This window comes from Leucopleurus acutus (genome assembly GCF_964270905.1).
Source record: "Leucopleurus acutus genome assembly, chromosome: 13".
In the NCBI taxonomy this organism is placed as follows: domain Eukaryota; kingdom Metazoa; phylum Chordata; class Mammalia; order Artiodactyla; family Delphinidae; genus Leucopleurus; species Leucopleurus acutus.
Window position 1 is genome coordinate 1,125,649 of NC_139155.1, and position 21,754 is coordinate 1,147,402.

The 21,754-nt window shown below is 46.1% G+C and overlaps 1 protein-coding gene across 1 annotated transcript; it reads right to left on the minus strand.

The window, feature by feature from the left end:
* Positions 1 to 638: 638 nt before the first annotated feature.
* LOC309970616 (glyoxylate/hydroxypyruvate reductase B-like) lies at positions 639 to 10,691 on the minus strand (the record flags this gene model as incomplete). Its single annotated transcript, XM_082853057.1, is given in 7 exon segments — positions 639 to 1,506; positions 5,419 to 5,512; positions 6,944 to 6,958; positions 6,961 to 7,121; positions 8,574 to 8,686; positions 8,690 to 8,745; positions 10,253 to 10,691. Coding segments are annotated over 7 exon segments (1,035 nt in total). The 3' UTR covers positions 639 to 1,349.
* Between the last annotated feature and the right edge of the window lie 11,063 nt (positions 10,692 to 21,754).

Here is a 21,754-nt window from a genome sequence, read left to right on the forward strand (position 1 = left end):
GGGGCGGGGAAACGCGGGGCGGAAAGACGTGCAAACGGAACGACGTGAGGCGGCTCGGGGCGACGTGGGGCGAGGCGACGTGCGAAGTTGCCGGGAGACTGTGGGCGGGACGGGAGGACGAGGCGGCATCTGGAGGACAGGTAGGCGGGACGTGAAGCGGCGGGGCGGAGCGACGTGCGGCTAGGGCCAGGGACAGGCGTGACGACGCGTGAGGGAGGGGTGGCTAGACACGGCGTGGGTGGGGTAGTAGGCGGGGCCTGGTGACGTGAAGGACGGGACGCCTGTGGGCGGGGCCAGACGACACGTGGTGGCGAGCGGGGCCTGATGACGTAACTGAGGAGCGGGGACGGGACGTGATGACGTTTGTGCGGGGGCAGGGCCAGCTGGCGCGTGGGCGGAGCGACTGGGCCACGCACCCGCCGTACTCCCACTGCGAGCTGGGTTCAGCCAGATGCCGCCGAGTGCAAGGGAGGTTGGGACTCTGGTGGGGAAGCGCACAAACCACCCGGATGCGGAGATTGCGGAGCAAGGAATACACTTTACGGAAACGCACGAAGCTAACAGAGAAGGGTGCATTTCAACTCCCTTGCCACAGAATATCAAATGAAGAGCAGGGAGGTAAGAGGTCTTAACTGGGTGGGCGTCCCGGAGCAGAGCTCCTTCTGCCTGCACCACTAGGAAGGACTCGAGTTTCTTCCTCTTTACGCTGCCAGTTCGTTTGCTCACTTCCTGTAATACCTCCTCACCAGTCTACGTGGAGAAAGACACAGCTTCAAAACTACTCCAGAAAGGAGGCATAGTCACCTCAGACCCCTCTTCATGGTCATCCCTGATAACTCCATACTGGGCATTGACAGTGGGGACTTTTTTTCCTATAGCAGCCCCAGCACTTAGAACAGGACTTGGCACATAGAAGGTGCTCAGTAATCCTTTTTTTTTTTTTTTTAATGATTGAAACAAATGGATAGTGATTAGAGTATCAGGGGGACTATGTAATCCAATAAAGTATCAGAATTTGTCAGGATCAAAAGCAACATAGCTCACTGGGAAATCCGTAGACCTAGTGCAGGCTTTTGGACTTTGGACAAGTAATTCTCTGTGCTCAGTTTCATTACGAATCGTAACAACATAACTTCCCTCATACAGCTGCCTTGAGGATGAAGTGAGAGTGTAAGGAAAGAATTTAACAAACTCTCAACGGGTGGTAATTATGATTACTATTCCTTAAGTTTTTCATCTAAGTAGTATTAATTCAATCTATATAATGGACTCTTAACATACAAAGTAAGTGTTTTTTGTCCATTTAATCTGCCATGTTTTCATCCCATTGAATTCTCAGCCCACATAAATCATTTAAATAGCACTTCATTAGGAATAGGAAGGCCATTGAGAGAAGCCAGGATGCTTTCAACCAAATTTTCCATTGTCTGTCGTCTTGCTTGATGAGTTGCACTTCCAATGTGAGGTGTCAGAGTGACGTTCCTCAACTCCAACAAAGGATGATCTCTGAAATACAGATTAATTGAGGAAAACTATTCAGAGTTGTTTCATTTCTTTAATGTCATGTTATGGTTTCATATCCCCTACGCTGAGATGGGGAAGGCTGTGGGAGCCTTATGGCGTACTCTTAATGACACCTAGGTATGACCACTGCTCATCTAACCCTGGTTTGGGTGACCCAGCATTTCTGGGTGGAAAATACGTATCCTAACTGCACCCAGGCCATTAGTTCACAATTGCACAACATGCATGATGGATTAAATGACACTGACCCACAGGACAAGAAAGGGCCTTGGGGAATTAGGTGTTGATCTAGGCATCTTGGGACAAGCTGAATGTGCCTTTAATGGGAATAGCATTCGGAGGGGAAAGATTTATTAACTAGAATTAGCAGATTAGAGGGAGCTCTCGTCCAGGAAGAAGGCAAAGGATGGGAGTTAGCCTGGAAAGATAATGAGGTTTTAGTGAAGTGGGTCAGGCAGACTCAAGCATAATGATGGATAATATTAGCACCCAGGATTGGGAAAGTGCTATGACCTGGCCCAGCGGGCATCCTGACTATTTTAATAGAGGCCAAAGTAGACATGTGGCAGTGGTCCCCCATCATAGATACTGAGGCTCAAGGGGCACGCCCTTGAGAATCTTACAGACCCCCAAACCTATGGAAGTTCTCTGGGGGCACCTGTAATTCATATCAAGGCAGTTTGACTGCCCTCACCTCCAGGAATGACTGAAGTAAGACATATCCTGTGGTACAGTTAGCAGTGGTAGAAACTATTCTGAAAAACACTCATCCTCCCCTTGTGAAGGAGGTGGGTCCTACCATATAACATCACACGCTGGAAAACAGTACAAGGGTGCGAACTGAGACAGGGTGACTGGCTTTGTCCCAACTGACTTGGAACCCAGAAAGAACTGAATCACGGCCAACTGTACAACACCTGCCCATAATAATATCTGGTGTATAGGCAAGAGACAATTTTGTTGAGAAGGCATAGCAAATACCTCTGCAATTGTTATCGATTTGTTACGTAATGAAACTGCATTGTACCACGACAATATTGCAATATGGTATAACACTGGCATTGTGGGTAAGATTTAAGTACCTCATGTAAATAAGTCAGATGATAATACTGACATTGACGATCAATGGGAAACAACTGGCCTGAGGAAATACTGGATTTAGGTCAATACCAGCTAATTTGTATACTAAATAGTGCTACACAAGTTCATCATAATGTACAAATAGTGGTAGATCAAGGGGTTGGGGGGAACAAGTAATCATACTGGTACAAAAATACAATGGGTTAGTTTCTTTAAATCTATCCCTGCCCCACGTTGGCTCCTCCAAATGTTAGGCGAAGTCATACTGTATCTGTCATATAAATACTGTAATAAATGTAGATAATCCAATAAACATCATTTTGCTCTGAGACAGCTAAGGCCAAGGGCCAGTGGCTGGCCTGTGTAGTAAAGAATTAACTCAGCAGGCAGGCTTGGAGTTCTTGAACCCTGCACATTCCAAAGATAGGACTGGCCTTTGACTGGCCTCTGGAAGATAACCTGTGAGCCCTTGAGATATACTGCCTGGTAAGAGTGTCTTATACTTGGGCCTTGAGCAAAGCCAGATAGTTTATGCTAGTGATTTAATTTGTGGTGAATACCTGTTTTTGTTCGCCTAGGGCTCTAGGCCAATCTGTATCAGTTTGACCTCTGCAGGGTCTGGAGACTACGAAGCCAGTGTCAGACATGTGGGCACTCCACACCTACATGACTGACCCCCGATACCAACGCTGGGATGAGCTTCCCTGGTTGGAAATACTTAACGTGTGTTGTCACACACCATTGCTGGAGGTGGTAGCACTGTCCACACAACTCCATTGGGGGGACAACTGGAAGTGCAAGCCTGGCTCTCCTCGACTCCCCTATGAGTTTTCTCCCTTTGCTGATTTTAAACTATATCATTTCACTGTAATAAACTGTAACTGTGAGTAGAAAAGCTTTTCTGAGTTCTGTGAGTCTTGCTAGCAAATCATAAAGGCTGAAGGTGATCTTGGGGACTCCTGGCGCTATTGGCAAATGAATTTTTTCTTTTTAAAATAATATACAGGGGGCTTCCCTGGTGGCGCAGTGGTTGAGAGTCCACCTGCCGATGCAGGGGACGCAGGGTCGTGCCCCGGTCCTGGAGAATCCCACATGCCACGGAGCGGCTGGGCCCGTGAGCCATGGCCGCTGAGCCTGTGCTCCGCAACGGGAGAGGCCACAGCAGTGACAGGCCCGCGTACCGCAAAAAAAAAACCAAAACACAGTAAATCCTTTTGTAAAGCAAAGAATACTTATGTAGTATGACTAAATAACCACAGGTTTCCAACTTTTTAAATTACTTTTTTCACAGTAAGTGGCATCAAAATGTCTCCCTGAAAAACCAAGATGAAAACTCAGACCTATCTGATAAATATACAGATTAGAAATTAACATGGGATCTGAATATAAGTTATTCATAAAATAGTTGTTAAACCTCTTGGCCACAAAAATGATTTCACATGGGACACTGGGAGTGCATCACCTATTAGAATAAACTAAGCTTTGGGATATAACCCTAGTATTTGCCTTGTGACTTGTGAGTAAAAGTTCATTTTAGCAGGCAACAGGGGTGATAACATGACTTCTCCATTTTTGAGTAAGTTGACAACTGTCTAACACGGTCATGCTTCTTTACTTATATTGAAATTATTTTTTGTTCTAGATTAGTTGCTCTCTTATTTGGTCTTTACACTCTTAAAAATTGAGAACCCCAAAGAACATGTGTTTATGAGGGTTATGCCTATCAACATTTATTGTATTAGAAATTAAAACTGAAAAAAATTTAATACAATCATACAGAAGCACACATTTCATTAGCTGTCAGAGTGATGATGTCATCACATGTCCTTAAGTCTCTGGAAGACTCCACGGTACACTTGTGTGAGAAAACATGAGTGGAAATAAATAACATCTTACAGTATCATGAAAACAGTTTTGACTTGGGAGCTCCTCTCTACTTGCTAGACAGGATGCTGCCTGATTCATGAATTATTAAATAAATCCAGTTAGACCTTTAAAAAGAAAAAAAAATTAGTTTTGACTTCACAGACCCCCTGATAGGGTCTCCAGACCACATTTTGAGAAACTCTGCTCTGAATAAATTATTGGTTTTCTCAGAAACGTCTGTAAGTTCTATGACCAATCTTGATAAACTTAGGTATTAAATTTGGTCATAATGTCAAACATTCATCTGACAGTAATTTGCTTACTGGATAGAAATCAAAGCTGGAGGAATCAAAGCTAGGAATAGCTGGTTTAATGAATGACAGCATCAAGATTCCAAATAAGTGACAGACCAAGACTCCAGTCCCAACAGGCTGGATCACTGGGTCAAAACACACAAGCAAATGAAATTAAATACAAATAAATGTAAAATTCCACACATAAACTTAAAAAACAATTGAGAGAATAACAATTTCAATTTTAGCTGACTAAAAACTTAACGAGTTAAGATGCAGTGAGGCTTCGAGGAAGGGTGCTGCCAACACAGCCTTTGTGTAATTTCTCTACAGTGGTCAGGCCACAACATGAATTCTGTGTGCCATTCTCAGGAGCACATTTTCAAAGGACTGTAAAATCTAAAGTGCTGCAAGGCAAGGTGTCTGGAAATGACATCATTTAGGCTGCGACTGAAGGATAAGAAGATACTTAGCCTCAAAAAAGAAAAGACTAAGATGAAATGTAGTGGTTGTCTTAAAATACATGAAGGTTTGTAAAGAGGAGAATAATCAGAGCTCGCCTTTGATGCTGCAGAAGGCAAACCAGGGTCGGTGGGTAAAGGGAGGACTACTTGGCTTGATCTGAGAACGGCTGTCCTGTGCAGTCTCCATCCACGGCAGGGGTTCTGGGTACGTCATATCCAGTGCTGCTGCTTTAATGACCCCGGTCTGAAGGGCTTCCACCAGGGCATCTTGATCAACTAACAGACCTGGGTGGACGAGACCCCTCCCCGGTAGGTCCCACAGACAGTGCACTCTGGTCACACTCACTACTGTTCAAACACGTCTTGATCTTGTCACAGGTTTGACAGCATGTGAACTTCATTCTGCCATTTCGTTCTCAGACACTGAGAGCCTGCTACATGCCAGGTGGCGCACTAAACCCTTTACAGATGCTGTCTCGCCACCTCCTCCACTTACCCAGCAAAAGTCAATACTCTTTACACGTGAGGCTTGTAGGTTACATGCTCAGCCAAAGTCACGAGCTTCTAAAGCATCTACCCAGATCTGAGGCCAGGTCTGTCTGACCCTGAGCCTGGGCCCTGCCACTTCACCACACCGCCTCCCAAAGCCACCGCAGGGTTCCGGGAAATAGCCCCCAGATAGTAGTTTTAGGTACACGTTAAAAAACCAAACAGCCACAAACATCACCCATAACTGCATTTCAAATACAAGATAGCAGCAGCAGCTGAGAAGGAAACCCCTTCCTCCCGGCAGAGACCTTCAAGGAACCTCCTTCCCGCTGGCGTGCTGAGCCGCCCTACAGGTCAAGACAGCACCCAGCCTGCCTGTGCTGCTGGTGGAGAAACCTAGTCCCAAGCTCCTACCTGGGGTGTTTGTTTTTCCAGAATCTTTACTTCGTCACCGACCTATGACATTACCAAAAGCATATAATGCACTGGTCCTTCCTGCTCATCTACGGGGTCTGAATTTTCAGAAAACCTTCAAGTATACTAGCTTGGCCCTGTGGGGTTTCACGGCAAGCCCTGTTTTCCTTGTTTTACAGATGAGACACAGGTGGCTGCTGGTGACGCCAGCTCTCACATGTCTTCTGCCCCCGATCCCAAGGGCAAGCCGCCTGCACGTTTGAGGCCAGCACCGATCCTCACGTGTGCTGGCACCCCCAGCGTCGAGCACTCCGACGCTTTCTTCTTCACAAATGCCACACCAACCCACCAGAAAATCTGGTTATCGCGCGGGGCCTAAAGCCTCCTGTATGCAAACACACAAAGCTCTACGAAAATGTCAGAGAACCAACCAAACTAACACAAAGTTATTTTTTTAAACTGAGGCTCAGAAAATTCATCCCCATAAATTTTGCTTGATTCTACGTGGAAGGTCAAACTGATTCTGCTACCCGAGGAGATGCCCGTACTTGGATCTGAAAACCCCACTGTACGATTCTCATTCTTTTTGTTACTAATTTGAGGTTCAAAATGATGTGAAGACAAAAATCAGACGTATTTCTAAATATAAAGTAAAACCCCTTTAACTCACCACCAGCAGTCTAAGTGGATTTTTCAGACCATTCAGGGAAAAGCTTGCCTGGGAATGCTGAGAGGATGGCCATGGCTGGGGGCGGGGCCCTCCTGCACAGCCCCCACAGCCCCCCAGCCTCCACACAGCGGTGGAGCGCGCACCGCTGCCGATGTTGAGAGAGTAGCAGTGGGTTCCATCGCACTCAGCTCGCGCCTCCCGATCAGGCCCCGGGCCTGGGGCGTCAGGCTCACAGCCAACATCACAAAGTCCGATCGCTGAAGCAGGTCATCCAGCCTCTCACAGCAAGTGGCCCCAATGGCTTCCTCCTCCTCCGATTTTCTATGAAGGGAACAAGGGAGAAAAACCACGTCTAGTTAGAAATTCATCAACTCCCGGAAGGAGTTTCTGAGAGGAGCCATGGACTCAGTCTGTCCTCCCGTGGGCCAGACCCCCACCTGGGTCCAGAGGCGGCTGGACCCCGAGGCCAGGGCTCACCCATGGAAACGCCGTGGGCGTCTCTGGGTGCTCTGAGCCCCGTGTCTGTGGGGTGTCACACCAGACTGCGAGCCCCTTGAGGTCAGGAGCTTCCTCTCACTCAACTTTGAGCCCCCAGAGTCTGGTACAAGCCCGATGGTGTCAGACATGCTTTCAGTGACGCCCAGCATTGCTGCATATGGGCAAACACATCAGAATTTCCAGAGAAAAAGAACAAAACGGGAGGGAGCCTGGGAGTGCCATGTGTCCAACAGAGAGCAAGGCCCCAAGGGCCTGTTGCGGGCAGGACTGAGTGCTGTGTTCTGGGCCCAATCCTAACTCCTGCTCTGGGCGCCCCAGACAGCTGATTATTCAACAGAAATTCCAAGCTCCAGGAGGCCGCAGCGTCCCGGGTAGCCGCTACTGCCCTACAAATATGGAATACAAAAATACATGACTTCTTTCTACACATCGTGGCCACAGAGCACCTGAAGGAAAGAGGAACGGCCAGCACACGCTGCCACTGTGAAAGCCCTGCCCACCTCACACGCCTTGTCCCGGCCTCTGCGGCGGCCCTCGCCGCACTGGGAGCTGTGACAGCTACCGAAGCCTCGCCACTATCCACTGTGCAAACAGGGTGACTGAAAAGGGGGCAGTCCTGATGTGAAGTCTCCCAGCTCACCCTGCCTCTGGGAGTGGAAATCTATTCCGCGGCAACAGAAGCCACTGAAAGGCTGCGAACAGCGCCATCATCTGGCCGGTCTGCAGACGGGGCTGAAGTTCGAGAGCAGAGAGCAGCCCCTTAGAGGGCAGGGCAGGTGAGAAAGGCCGGGGCCTAGGCCGGTGGCAGGTGGCAGCGATGAAGTGAGAGTGAACAGGCAGGTCTGAGGGTTGTTCTGAGACAAAATTAACGGGACTGGGTGTTGGGCTGAATGCTGCTGGTGGAGTATGAGGAAGAGGGTTTCAGACTGAATACTGTGGGGGGGAAGCATACACCTGTGTGTTATGTGTGTTCAAGTGTGGACAGCATCTCCCATGATCGGAAAGAATCACTGTACAAACTGAAACAGAGCGCAGCTGTAGGTGAGCCAAAATCTCTTTTCTCTCTGGTGAAATGTTTTCAGTGAAGAGAAGATTATCTGCTGCACTCTGGGTGACCATAAAAACACCACAGTCCCTTCCTTGATCATCAGTCCTTTTTGGAGAAACAGAATAGGAGAATTGTATGAAAAGTGGAGGAATAATATATCTAAACTATAAGGCAGTGATGGTGCAAGTTCTGTTCAGTCAATTTCAAGTCCATTTTCTGAATTTTACCTGCGTTTCCTACTGTGGTAGAGAATCTCCATTTCAAATGCTCTGGGCCTCTGAGCGATCTTACAGCCAATGCTCCCCATGCCGATAATTCCCAGAGTGGTCCCTGTCACTTCTTAACCCACCCAGTTTGTAGAAAAGTTCTCCGTATGTGGCGAAATAGCCAAATGGTGACCTAAAATAAACACGATGCAGAGTGGGCAGTGTGGACAGCACCACACGCAAAATCCCCACAACCCTCACTGGGCCGCCTGAAGGGGAGACGAGGCTACAGGAAGTCCAGGGCGGACCCTGGGCGCTCACTCATTCCTATCCGACAGCAGAATGTTTCTGCAAGGGAAGAATGACAGGAACAGGGCAGTTTCCTCATAACAAACCCCAGCCTCCTGGCAGAATGCTTTAAAAGAGCAACTTCTGGAACTTCCCTGGTGGTGCAGTGGTTAAGACTCCAGGCTCCCAATGCAGGGGGCCCGGGTTCGATCCCTTGTCAGGGAACTAGATCCCACATGCATGCCGCAACTAAGAGTTCATATGCCACAACTAAGGAGCCCATGTGCTGCAACTAAGGAGCAGGCGAGCCGCAACTAAGGAGCCTGCCTGCCGTAACTAAGATCCAGTGCAACCAAATAAATAAATAAATATTTTTTTAAAAACCCAGCAACTTCTTTCACATTAAGGGAGGATTCCTGGTTAAAATTTGTTGGTTTTGGTGTGTCCAAGTGTCTGTACATTTGTGACTACATGTATGTGTATGTGTGTGTGACTGTGCATATGTTTGTGTGTGCATGTGTGTGTGTGTGTGTCTGTGAGTGTGCACATGTGAACCAGCAGTCAGAAACAGAACCGGCTCTGACTTCCCTGGTGGCGCAGTGGTAAAGAATCCTCCTGCCAATGCAGGGGACAGGGGTTCAATCCCTGGTCCGGGAAGATCCCACATGCCGCGGAGCAACTAAGCCCGTGCGCCACGACTACTGAGCCTGCGTTCTAGAGCCCGCAAGCCACAACTACTGAGCCCGCCAGCCACAACTACTGAAGCCCATGCGCCTAGAGCCCGTGCTCCGCAACAAGAGAAGCCACCGCAGTGAGAAGCCCACGCACCGCAGCAAAGAGTAGACTCCGCTTGCCGCAGCTAGAGAAAGCCTGTGGGCAGCAACAAAGACCCAACGCAGCCAAAAATTAAAAATTAAAATATTGGAAAAAAGAAACAGAACCTGCTTGGTTCTTGCCTCCTTTCCTCAAGCCCCTTCACCCCAGAGCTCCACCAGGACGACGGCCAAGTGCTGAAGTGCTGCGCTGCTCCTCGCGGGGCACGCCCAGCCAGGTCCAGTGTGTGGGGAGCTGGGGTTCTGCCTGCTCACTTGGGGGCCTTCACCCCAGGGTAGCATGCTGACCGGCCAGTGAACTACTCCAAGGCATTTCCACAGTGGTGCTGAAAGTACTTCACACGTTGCGTAGTGAGTGGAATTTGGTGGAGGAGAAAACAGTGTATCAGACAGATCACGTGGACTGCATGTGCCTGGGTGCCAAGCTTGGCCCTGACTAGGCTGAAACAACCAAAAGTGGCTCCAAGTCCAGGGCAACAAAGTCCTGGACGCAGTGTGAAGAGATCAGGGCCTTATCAGGTGTGATATTAAGTATCTGTCATCTGATCTCTGGAAAACAAGCGTCTCCTGCCTGTTTACCTACCACGACTCTCCGAGCTGCGGCCAGCAGCAAGGCCATCCCCAGGTCTGCCGTGGGGTTGGAAACGGCGTGTGGCGTGTTGGCCGCCTTCACACCAAAGCTGGCAACGAGTCCCGGGTCCAGGTGGTCCGGCCCCGCCCCTACGCCAGCGACGATCTTCAAGCAGGGCGGGGTGCGCAGCTCCTGGCTAACGGCCGGCCTTCCGTCCCAGACGTACACGGCTCCGGTCTTTGGACCCAGCTGTGTTTTATTTTCCAAAAATTCTTGCATGGTAATGAGATTAAAGCGTTTCTGCAGGTCTCCAGCGTGATCTTCACATATACCATACTGTCCTTCAAGTCCAGACACCAAAACTCCAGGTAGGTCCTGATCGCCCGTGGCCTGCAGAAAGATAGATGCAATTTCTGCTGTCAAAGAGTCTTCAAGAGAACAACCCATATGCTCTTCTACTGCTCTTTAGATTTTCTAAATTACAACAGGACTGGAATTCATTTTATTTCCTGGAAAAATTCCTGTAAAACCTGTAACACAGCAGAGCTGGACTCTGAAGGTACCCATGCTCCCATCACTGCCACTTTCCTCCCCACCCGACGGGGGTCTTTATTTCTGCCCTTCGGCTGCGGTGGCAGCCTCCGGGCCCCCTCCGACAGGCACTCCTCGTGATCAGGCCCTCGTGAGACCCCCAGCCTGGAGTGCACTTCTCGTGAAGAGAACGCAGCAGAAGCGAAGGCGGGTCCTGCTCTCCCCTGCTCCCCCCTCTCCCGGGGGGCCAGGGCCATGCTGGGAGGCAGCCCTGTGCCGAGGCCCAAGTGAGTGAGAGACAGGACTTAAGAGGCTGGCCAACGGCCTGGGAGCCTGGGGATGACCGCAGCCCCGGCCAGCGCCTTGACTAAAGTTTCCCGAGGAACCCTGAGCCAGAACCGCCCAGGTAAGCCACTCCTGGACTGCGACCTGAAGACATAGCGGGTAACAGAAGTTTATGATTTTCAGCCACTAAAATTTAGGGTAATTTTATGCAACACTAACTAACAAATAAAACTGACCATCTTTTACTGTGAAAGTAAGATACTTTTTACTGTCTGTGAAACAAATTAAATAATGTTTTATGTTCTTTGTTCCTAATTAAAAAGAAGATATCTTTAACATTTTATAGCTTTCTTCCAAAAAGAAAACCAGTTGCTTTCAAGAGTCGAAGCTAGTGAATGCATTTTATCTTTGGGTCACAAACTTAGCTAAAAATGTTTACAATGTGTTCAAAGCTCAGAGCATAATGGGCTAAAAAACTTGTTTACTTTTTGGACTTTCAGTAAAAGATTAATAGAGTTTCATTCAAGATAAGATCTTAGCTATTTTGATAGAAAGGAGTCTCAACTCCTGACTGCTTTAACGTTGGTTATGGAGCAATGGCACACAGCCATCACACCATTATTGTCAGTGGTCGTACATGGAAAAGATCCAAGATCCTCCAAGTGACTCGTGGCTGCTCCACGAGTGAAGAGGGAGACAGTCCCAGCTGGGGCAGATAGACGCAGCAGGGATGGGAGTACCGGGCACATTCGAGAGCTCGCTCCATCCTTGGGCTCTGTCTCTTGCTCTATAATTCCTTTCACGAGTACCAGCCTCTGACCATCTCCACTCACAGGCAGGAGTCCAGCAAAGGAGCACGAGACCGGAAGTGGGACCCGCCGTCAACAGCTTCCTGAGAAGGAGCGTGAGCCCTGTTCGCTGCTGATGCCGAGCCCTGTGCGCAGAGGAGCGGGCAGGGCCGCAAGACGAGAACTTTGGCTCCGGCACAGCTCTGTGGCTGATCAAATGTCTCCCGGGCTTCCTGCGTTCTTGGTGAAACCGGAGTGATATCAACAGGTAGTGCTTTATAGTTGCACCGTAAGATCACATTTCATTCTCCTCCCCTAATTTCTGCATAAAGAGAGCTAAGTGGACATGCCTCTGGCAGGTGTCCTTGCATGCACAGTACTGACATGACGGTTAGGTTGGGAACATTCTGACCACAAAGGAACTCACCACAAAGTAGGTGTATTTTTACACAACTGCATTTCGTCTACGTCAAAAGATAAACCCATGTGTGAAATTTGGAAAAGTCAAAAATTTTACAGCTTTGTTTTTGGTTAACAGAGTGATAGTTCAGACATGAAAATGCAGTTAGACTACGTTTTCTAACTGCTATGTGCATTCTCCTTACACTGTTTAATTTGAACTGCTAGCACAGATTAAAAATTAGTTTTCTCCTTGCGAAATGATTGCTTAATTTAAAAATAAAAGAATATGTATTAACTTTGTGGAAATTGCCTTCAACAGACCCAAGGCTCTAAATTCAGGATTTTCTTCTTTTAAAGTCCCTGTAAAATTGAGACCCAGAAAGAAAAATAAAGTAGAATGAACTTCCAACCTCTTCTTTCCAAGGAAAGTAAGACCGACGTTTGTATAGCACTCATGAGAGGGAAGTGTGGAGGGAGGCATGCAGACCCGTGACCAGTGACTGTGACTGCCCAGCTGGACTCTGGGCCCAGAAAAGGACAGGGCAGAAGGAGTTCTGGGGTAACACAAGCACAGAGAGAACAAATTCAAATCACAGAAGGGGCAAGGACGGGGGCAGGCAAGGGGCAGGGGAGTAAGGAAGGTATTTTTAACTTAAAAAGCAAAAATGAGAATAAAAACCAACTGCAACCAATAAAAATATGTTTTAGTTTTTGGGACAGAGAGAAAGAAACAAAGACGGGGTGAGGGCAGCAAGAGGGCAAAGCAGGACCGAGTGCAAAGGAGGAGCTGGGCGTTGGGTTCAGGCTGCTCGGCCCGGCTGTGCTTCCCTCTGAAACTCGCTATCCTCCAACGTAAAGTGAGGGGAACAGACAGCCTGGCATGGTGGCCCTGACAGTGAAAGAGAACACTCAGAGCCTGGAGAACCTACTGCAAGCCTTCAATGAATGGGAGTTACTAATGTTTAAATCTGAACGACAATTTAGATATTTACCCAAGTGTCTAGAAACAAACTTACACCAAAGAGGGAGACTGAATTCATACAACACAGTAACATTTCTTAAAAACCTATTTCCTCATGAAGCTTCCTCTCTTAATATTTGAGAGGTGAGTCCAATACCACCCCCATCATCCTCACATACCCAACGTGCCAAGACTTGCTTCAAACTGGCACCAACTGACTTTTAACTTCTCTCCCTGCCACTCTGTCCTCTTATCCTCTCTCCAATCCCTTTCAAAGTCTATCCTCACCTCACCTACCAAGCAGTTCTCTGCCCTGTCTATGGGTATAAAATTAAAGTTGTTTGCTTTTTGTCCTCTACAGATCCCCAGCCCAGATTCTGCTCCAAAGAGGCTCAGAAAACAGCCTGGAAAAAAAAAAAAGAAATCTCCGTAATGAGGGGTAGGTGACGCCATGGTTAGCCCCTCTGCTTTTATAATCATCCTTAGCTTGATATTCTGGATTTGCTGGAGAACAATCTGTTCACTCATGACTAGATAAGAGTACCTAAAAGTTTAAGATATACCAAAGGGCATATCCTTGAGGGTGTGTTTGCTACTTCTAGCTTAATGAAAACTGCACTGTTTACACCCTTTATGTGAGGTTTCTCCAGTCACCAGGTATCAACAAATCCAATGTAATTTAAAACCAATACTGTCACAATGTGTCTCGGCAAAAACAGTCGCTTCCCTCCTAAGAAATGGTTTGTCAGGACCTGCTAAACATTAAAGAAAAGAAAGACAAGATAAAAAAAAACCTAGGGACTTCCCTGGTGGCGCAGTGGTTAAGAATCCACCTGCCAATGCAGGGGACACGGGTTTAAGCCCAGGTCCGGGAAGATCCCACGTGCCACGGAGCAACTAAGTCCGTGCACCACAACTACTGAGCCTGCGCTCTAGAGCCTGTGAGCCACAACAACTGAAGCCCGTGCGCGCCTAGAGCCCGTGCTCCGCAACAAGAGAAACCACCACCGCAGTGAGAAGCCCGCGCACCGCAGTGAAGAGTGTCCCCTGCTCGCCACAACTAGAGAAAGCCCACGCAGCAATGAAGACCCAAAACAGGCAAAAATAAATATATTTAAAAAACAAACAAACCTGGATTCATGCAGGGGAATAAACTATAAAATCTGATGTGGATACCTGAATCTATTCATTTACAGCTTAATCTACCACGGCCTGGAGCTGAGAAAACAGTACCTGTCCAAAATGACCTTTAGATTCTGGCCGTGTCTGAAACCGCCTTAAGTCTTCTCTCGAACAAGGCAGGTACAAATAACAACAATGTATTTTCCTTATTAAATTCTTCAGGATCGTGCCCTGCGAGCCCAGAAGGGTCTTAGGATTCTAATGCTGCCCACCTGCCCCAGGTGAAGTTCGAGGTCAGTCACACCATGCGGCAGAGCTCAGTCCAGTCTCCCGCCCACAACGCGACATCCGGGTCTTTTAAAAAGACCCCAGATTTAAGGGACGCTCCAGCAGGCCCAGTCTCCCAGGCAAGACCCGGACAGCGAAGGCGCGAGGTCAAAGAGCGTAGTGGCCCCGCCCCAGTCCTACGGCCAGCCACGCTAGAGCCAGGCCCCAAAGCTCGTCGACCACACCTCCCAGCCGAGCCCCCAAACCGCCGACCACACACACCTTCAGCCACTCCCTAAGCCCGCCTGCCGTGCCCAAGGCCACGCCCCAAGCCCCACAGCTTGGTCCTCGTCTGCTAGCCCCGCCCAATCAACTAGGCCGCGCCCACATCTCCGGCGCTCGGTTCGCGGCCGGGAACTCTGGGCGCCAGGAGTGCGCATGCGAGAAGCCACCTGGAGGGCAGGTTGCCGAGGCCCCGCGCCTGGCGGGCGGGCTTGGGGTGGAGCCTCCTTCAGGAGCAGAGTCTGGGTGGTCGAGTGTGGGGACTGTGTGGTGGGGAAGGTTACTGGCCTGCTTCAGCGTGAGGAGTGTGAAAATTAATACACAGAAACCTTACTTAAGATGGAGCCGGGAGTCCAGAAGGGATAGCTCTGGCACCACTCCCCCTCGATTGGAGATCCAGCAGGAAGAACGGCACAACCTCGCTACAGGCGGGGAAGGAAGCCTTTCTCCGAGTCTGGAAACAGCCCAGCCAATGGGAAGCTACTACACTTCCAACTCGGGGTTCCCTCCAATGGGCTCTTTGTTTATAACAAGCAGCCACGCCCAACTCCCCCTTCTCTTCTATAAAAGGGTTTCCCCTGCGTTGTTCTTTGCCCTTGCCTGTGGTTTGCTATAGGTTGAGCGTTTTAAATTGCAGTTCCTGAATAAACCCATTCTGCTGGTAGAGTAATCAGCTATTTTATTGTTTTAGGTGGTCGGGTGGGGGGACCTTGCGGGGGCGCATTGTTGGGCAGGGTCTGAACGCTGGCGCCTGGCTGGCTTCTGTAAAGAGCAAGTCTCACCCTGAGATCAGGACTGCCTTCTTCCCGGGAAAGTGGGCAGGGGATGACGCGGGCCCTCCCTGCGGCAAGAGGCCTCCTCCTTTTTGGCGCTGCCTAGGCCCTGCTCTAAGTCACCCGCGAGGGTTTACTCCTGTGTCTCCACGGTTCTGGGTCAGTGTGTCACAAATTAAGTCATTTTTCATAGTCACACACCATCTGTGTTGCTATTTACTAATTTTCTCCCCTGAGTAAATTAAAAATCAACTCAAGTGTTTACTTACCTAGTCAAAAATAATACTATCTGGGGATATCTCTGGTATGTTTAAAATTAGACTAGATGGTACTACTGAGAGCAGGTAATGAACAGGTATAGCCCTCTTTAGGAAACACTGATGAGCGTTTCATCCAGTGTCCTGGCTTCACTTGCTGCCTTCTACTCTGATGGCTCTCAAATTTTTATCTCCAGCCCAGAACTCCTCTCTGGCAGCTTTCATTACCCTGATGCTAGTCTCCCTACTTCCCTCTCTTCAAGTACTCCCTTTGCAATCCTTTCTCCTGTACATGGCAGACTAGATGCCTGAAGGACATATAAATCTGACATGTTAATCCCCAGCTTAAAGCCCCTTGTTCATATGGTAGAGTACAAAATCCTAAGCACAGAGGTCCCATTATCTGGCCTGCCCACCCAGCAAACCACTTGTGTGTGCTGATCATTTCAGCTGCACATTTACCCAAACTGCCATGCTCCTGGCACTGGACTTGTTCCCTGGCTGCCTGGACTGGACCCCAGCTCTTCCCCTAGTTCTCACTCATCTTGCAGGTCCCCATTTAAGCGTAATATCCTCAAGGAAGCCTTTCCTGAACTCCTTAAACTAAGTGTGTTCCTGCTAAATGTTCTCTTGATACCCTAAACTCTTTACCTGTAGGACTTTGCTGTGAATCCAAATTCAGTGTACGATCTCCTGTGTAACGTCAGGCCTTCTGCTAGACTACACTCCATGAGGGCAGGGACTCAGTCTTGTTATTGTTCTATTTCTTGATAACAGCACCTGATATCCTGTCTGGCACATGTACATGCTCAATATATATTTGTTGAAAAACTAAAGAATAAATAAAATACAAATAAGGGAGGAAAGCTTCTTAGAACTGTTTGGAAAGTCTAGACTGAAAGAGGACATAGAGTTTTACTATTCTATCTCAAGATCATAAAAAAGCTCTTGAGAAAGCATCGCCTTGCAAAAGTGAATACTACCTGTCACCAAAGATTATTTGGAGTTTTATTACCATCCAGTTACCTAGCCAGAGGGCCTCTATTGAATTTGGTCCAGCAAGAAGAATTCACAGATTGCCAGAATCCCTGCTGTGTTCAGTTGGGAGTAAATATAATGAAAAAATTAGAATTTGATAAAACTGGCCTTAACTTTTAAATTAAATACACGTTACAAATACACAATGTTATCAAATATGCATGTTATGAAAACAGCAATAAAATGAGCCCCTGGTTATATACCACGAAACTTAAGAAATATACCATTACCGCTACTTTTGAATTTCCCTGTGCCACTCCCTGCTGCTCCAGATATAACTCCTATCTTGAATTTTATGATATAGATAGATAGATAGATAGATAGAAAATCTGCCTAAATAATATATTGTCTTGTTTGGCATATTTTTGCATTTTATGTTAATGGAATTGTACCTTATGTAGTCTTTGGTAACCTGCTTTTTTCCTAAGCTTGTCAGTATGTGAGATTCATCCCCGTTTATACATGGAGGTGTAGTCAGTCATCTTTACAGCTATATAATATCAATAAATACACCTCAGTTTATCTATTTTTCTGCAGTCAGATATTTGCATTGCTCTTAGGGTAAGTAAGGTTGAGCGCTGGCCACTTTCAAAGAGAGCACACTGCATAAATTTGAGGGTTTCTCCCAAGAGTTCAACTCTGGTCCCTTTAGCAGGCCTGGATGTAGAAATTTCTTCAGCTAAGCATACAGTACTGGGTGACAGGGTCTTTTGCCTCCTGACCATTTCCCACCCAAAGTGAGGGGTTCTTTTAGAACTCCTTTGCTTGGCTTGAGGCAGGATGGAAGCATCCCTCTCTTTCCCAAAGAGAAGAGAATGAGAATGGGACTGTACATCACTCCACAACTTCCTCCAGAGAAACGATGTCACAATTTTTCCCTAACACATTTTCTTACCTCCTCTGCAAAATCTGGAAAAAGCTGGTCTGCCTTCTTTATTTGGAATATGGCATTTTCAATCATTTAATCTTCAATTTGGGGCCTCTGCTGAAATTGAGAGGAAAGTCTCACTGTAACATTGTCTTACATATGACTTAAAACATTTCTTCTTTTAAAAATGCAAATCCCTCTAGAAAAGTTATAAGCCTCTCCAGTGATTTTTTTATTAGCAACAATTAGTTCAGTCAAATTGCCTTCTTCTCAACTTAACTCAAGCCAGTTGCTCTGCAGGAATGGGCACTCTGTCTGGACATGTGTATCCTTTCCCAGTTAGGAGACACAGGGACATCTTCCACCAAACATCTGTCTTGCTCTTACTTGAGAACATGAGACTGCATTATTTAATGCTTATGTTTAGTCATTTTTTTAAATGAAGAATTCAATTTCTAAAGACAAAATGTAATTAAAGGAACTTCCCTGGTCGTCCAGCGGTAAAGAATCCGCCTTACAATGCAGGGAACATGGGTTCAATCCCTTGTCAGGGAACTAAGATACCACATGCCCTGGGGCAACTAAGCCCATGTGCCACAACTACTGAGCTCTAGCACACCTCAACTAGAGCCTGCCTACCGCAAACTACAGAGTCCACTCTCTGGAACCCGCGTGCCACAACTACAGAGCTCATGCACCCTGGAGCCTGCGTGCCACAACTAGAGAAGAGGAAACCCGTGCACCACAACCAAGAGCCCGCGCACCTCAATGAAAGATTCCGCATGCCGCAAGGAAGATCCTGAGTGCCGCGACGAAGACCCGACGCAGCCAAAAACAAAATAAATAAATAAATCTTTTTAAAAAATGTAATTCAAGAAGTTTGATTAACTCAGAGATGATTTAGCCTATTTATTCCCATTTTCTAAATGATCAGATACTTTTTGAGGAAATGGAAGTAGAAATGCAGAGTCTTGGTCAAATAGTCGATTTTTCTTGTCTGGGCTGGTGACTTCAACTCATTCTTTGAGGCCACTATTATCAAAATCAGACAAAGATACCACAAGAAAACTACAGACCAATATCCCTTGTGAGTTACAGACACAAAATCTTCAATAAAATACTAGCAAACCAAATCCAGCGACATATTTTGAAAAGTTACTGTGACCAAATAGATTTATCCTAGGAATGCAAGATTAGTTTAACATACAAAAATCAATGTGGTACACCATGTTAAGAGAATAAAGGACAAAACTCACACGATCATCTCAACAGACGCATTAGAAAAAGCATCTGACAAAACCTAACAACCTTTCATGATTAAAACAAACAAACAAACAAAAACACTCAACAAAGTAGGAATAGAAGAGAATTTCCTTAACCTCATAAAGGGCATTTGTGAAAAGCCCACAGTAAATATCATAATAGTGAAAATCTGAATGCTTCCCCCCTAGGATCAGGAACGAGACAAGATGTCTACTCTTGCCACTTCTATTCAACATTGTGCTGGATGTTTTAGGGCAGTTAGACAAGGAAAAACTAAAAAGCATCCAGATTGGAAGGGAAGAAGTAAACTGTCCCCATTTGCAGATGATATGATCTTATATATAGAAAATCCCAAGGAATCCACTAAAAAACTATTCAAAATAATAAATGATTCAGCAAGGTTGCAGACTACAAGATCACTACACAAAACCCAACTGTATTTTGTGATATACAGAAATAGCAAATCACAATGTTGTGCACCAGGAACTAACATAGTGTTGTAGGTCAATTATACTTCAAAAAACAAACAAAAAATTCATGGAAAAACAGATAAGATTTGTGGTTACCAGTGGTGGGGGGTTGGGGGGAGGGGGAATCGTAAGAAGGTGGTCGGAAGGTACAAACTTCCAGTTATAAGATAAGTACTAGAGATGTAAAGTACAACATGATTAATATAATTAATACTGCTGTATATTATGTATGAAAGTTAAGAGTATACATTCTGAGTTCTCATCACAAGGAAAAAGTATTTTTTCTTTTTCTTTTCTTTTGCAGCTTTATGAGATACTGGATGCTCACTAAACTTACTGTGATCATCATTTCATGATGTACGTAGGTCAAAGCATGATGCTGTACACCTTAAACTTATACAGTGCTATATGTCAATTACATCTCAATAAAACTGGGAGAAAAAACCAAATAAATAAAAACAAATGAAAAAATCGATTCTATTTTGCAGTCTCCATATTACTATGTTTTTTCAGTGTAATAACATAGACTTGTAAAATCTACAAGCATGCAAACATCACTTTCCATATACATTCGAAGATCTTCAAATTGACCTCTACCTAATAGATTCTTAGGAGTAACTGCATTTCTTCATTCTCTTCACAAACCAAGCTGAATGCTCAAGCGGCTCCCTATACATCTGTGCATTTTTGCTGTCACCAGTTGAATTATATGTGATCGAATTTAATCCCAAACCAGTTTATGCAAATTTTGTGGATTATTGAAGTTACATAATTTAAGTGTCCCATAAAACTATGAAGTATGAGTGCAAAAGGCATAGAATGCTTATATCTATGACGACTAAGTTATATGCTTTAGAAAGGCACTAAAGACGCGTCACTAAAAATTTCCAGTGAATTATGTGTGGTTGATACAACTTTAAAAGATTCAAAAAATAAAATAAAAATAAAAAATGATTGTTCCCTCCCTCCTCCAAAAATCTATTCTATTTCTATACACTGATTACGAATAATCTGAAAATATTTAAAATAACAATTCCATTTAAATAGCATCAAATGGAATAAAATATTTAGGAATAAAATTAATAAAAAGGGCAAGACATGAATATTGGAAACTATAAAAGTCATAAAAATTAAAGAAGGTCTAAATAAATGGAAAGACATCCCATATCCATGGATTGGATGACTTAATAGTGTTAAGATGGCAATACTCCCTAAATTGGTGTACAGATTCAACACAATTCCTATCAAAATCCCAGATGCTTTCTTTTTTTTGGCAGAAATTGACAAACTAATCCTAAAGATCATATGGAAATGCAAGGGACCCAGAATGGCCAAATCAATCTTGACAAGGAACAAAGTTGGAGGACTTACACTTCCTGATTTCAAAACTTATCACGAAGCTCCACTAATCAAGCCAGGGTGGTACTGACATAAGGCTAGACATACAGATCAATGGAATTGAATTGAGACTACAGAAATAAATCCTTATATTTAAAGTCAATTGATTTTCAACAAGGGAGCCAAGGCAATGTGATGGGGAAAGAAAACTCTTTCCAATAAATGGTGCTGGGACACCTGGATATCCACATACAAAAGAATAGAGCTGTCAATCCCTGGTGGGGGAACTAAGATCCCACAAGCTGCGTGGCACCGCCAAAACAAAACAAAACAAAACTCAAAAGAATAGAGTTGGACACCTACCTAACACCGTACATAAAAATTTATTCACAATGATCACAGACCTAAAAGTAAGAGTTAAAACTTTAAAAGTCTAAGAAGAAAAGAGGAATAAATATTCATGATCTTGAGTTAGGCAATAGTTTCTCAGACACGATACCAAAAGCACAAGCAACAAAGGGAAAACAGATACCTTGGACTTAATAAAAATTTAAAAGTTTTATCCTGCAAATGATACCAGTAAAGAGTGAAAAGTCAATTCATAAAATGGGAGGAGGGCTTCCCTGGGGGCGCAGTGGTTGAGAGTCCACCTGCCGATGCAGGGGACACGGGTTCGTGCCCCAGTCCGGGAGGATCCCACATGCCGCGGAGCGGCTGGGCCCGTGAGCCATGGCCGCTGAGCCTGCGCGTCCGGAGCCTGTGCTCCGCAGCGGGAGAGGCCACAGCAGTGAGAGGCCCGCGTACCGCAAAAAAAAAAAAAAAAAAAAAAAGGGAGGAAATATTTTCTTATATCTGATGAGGAATT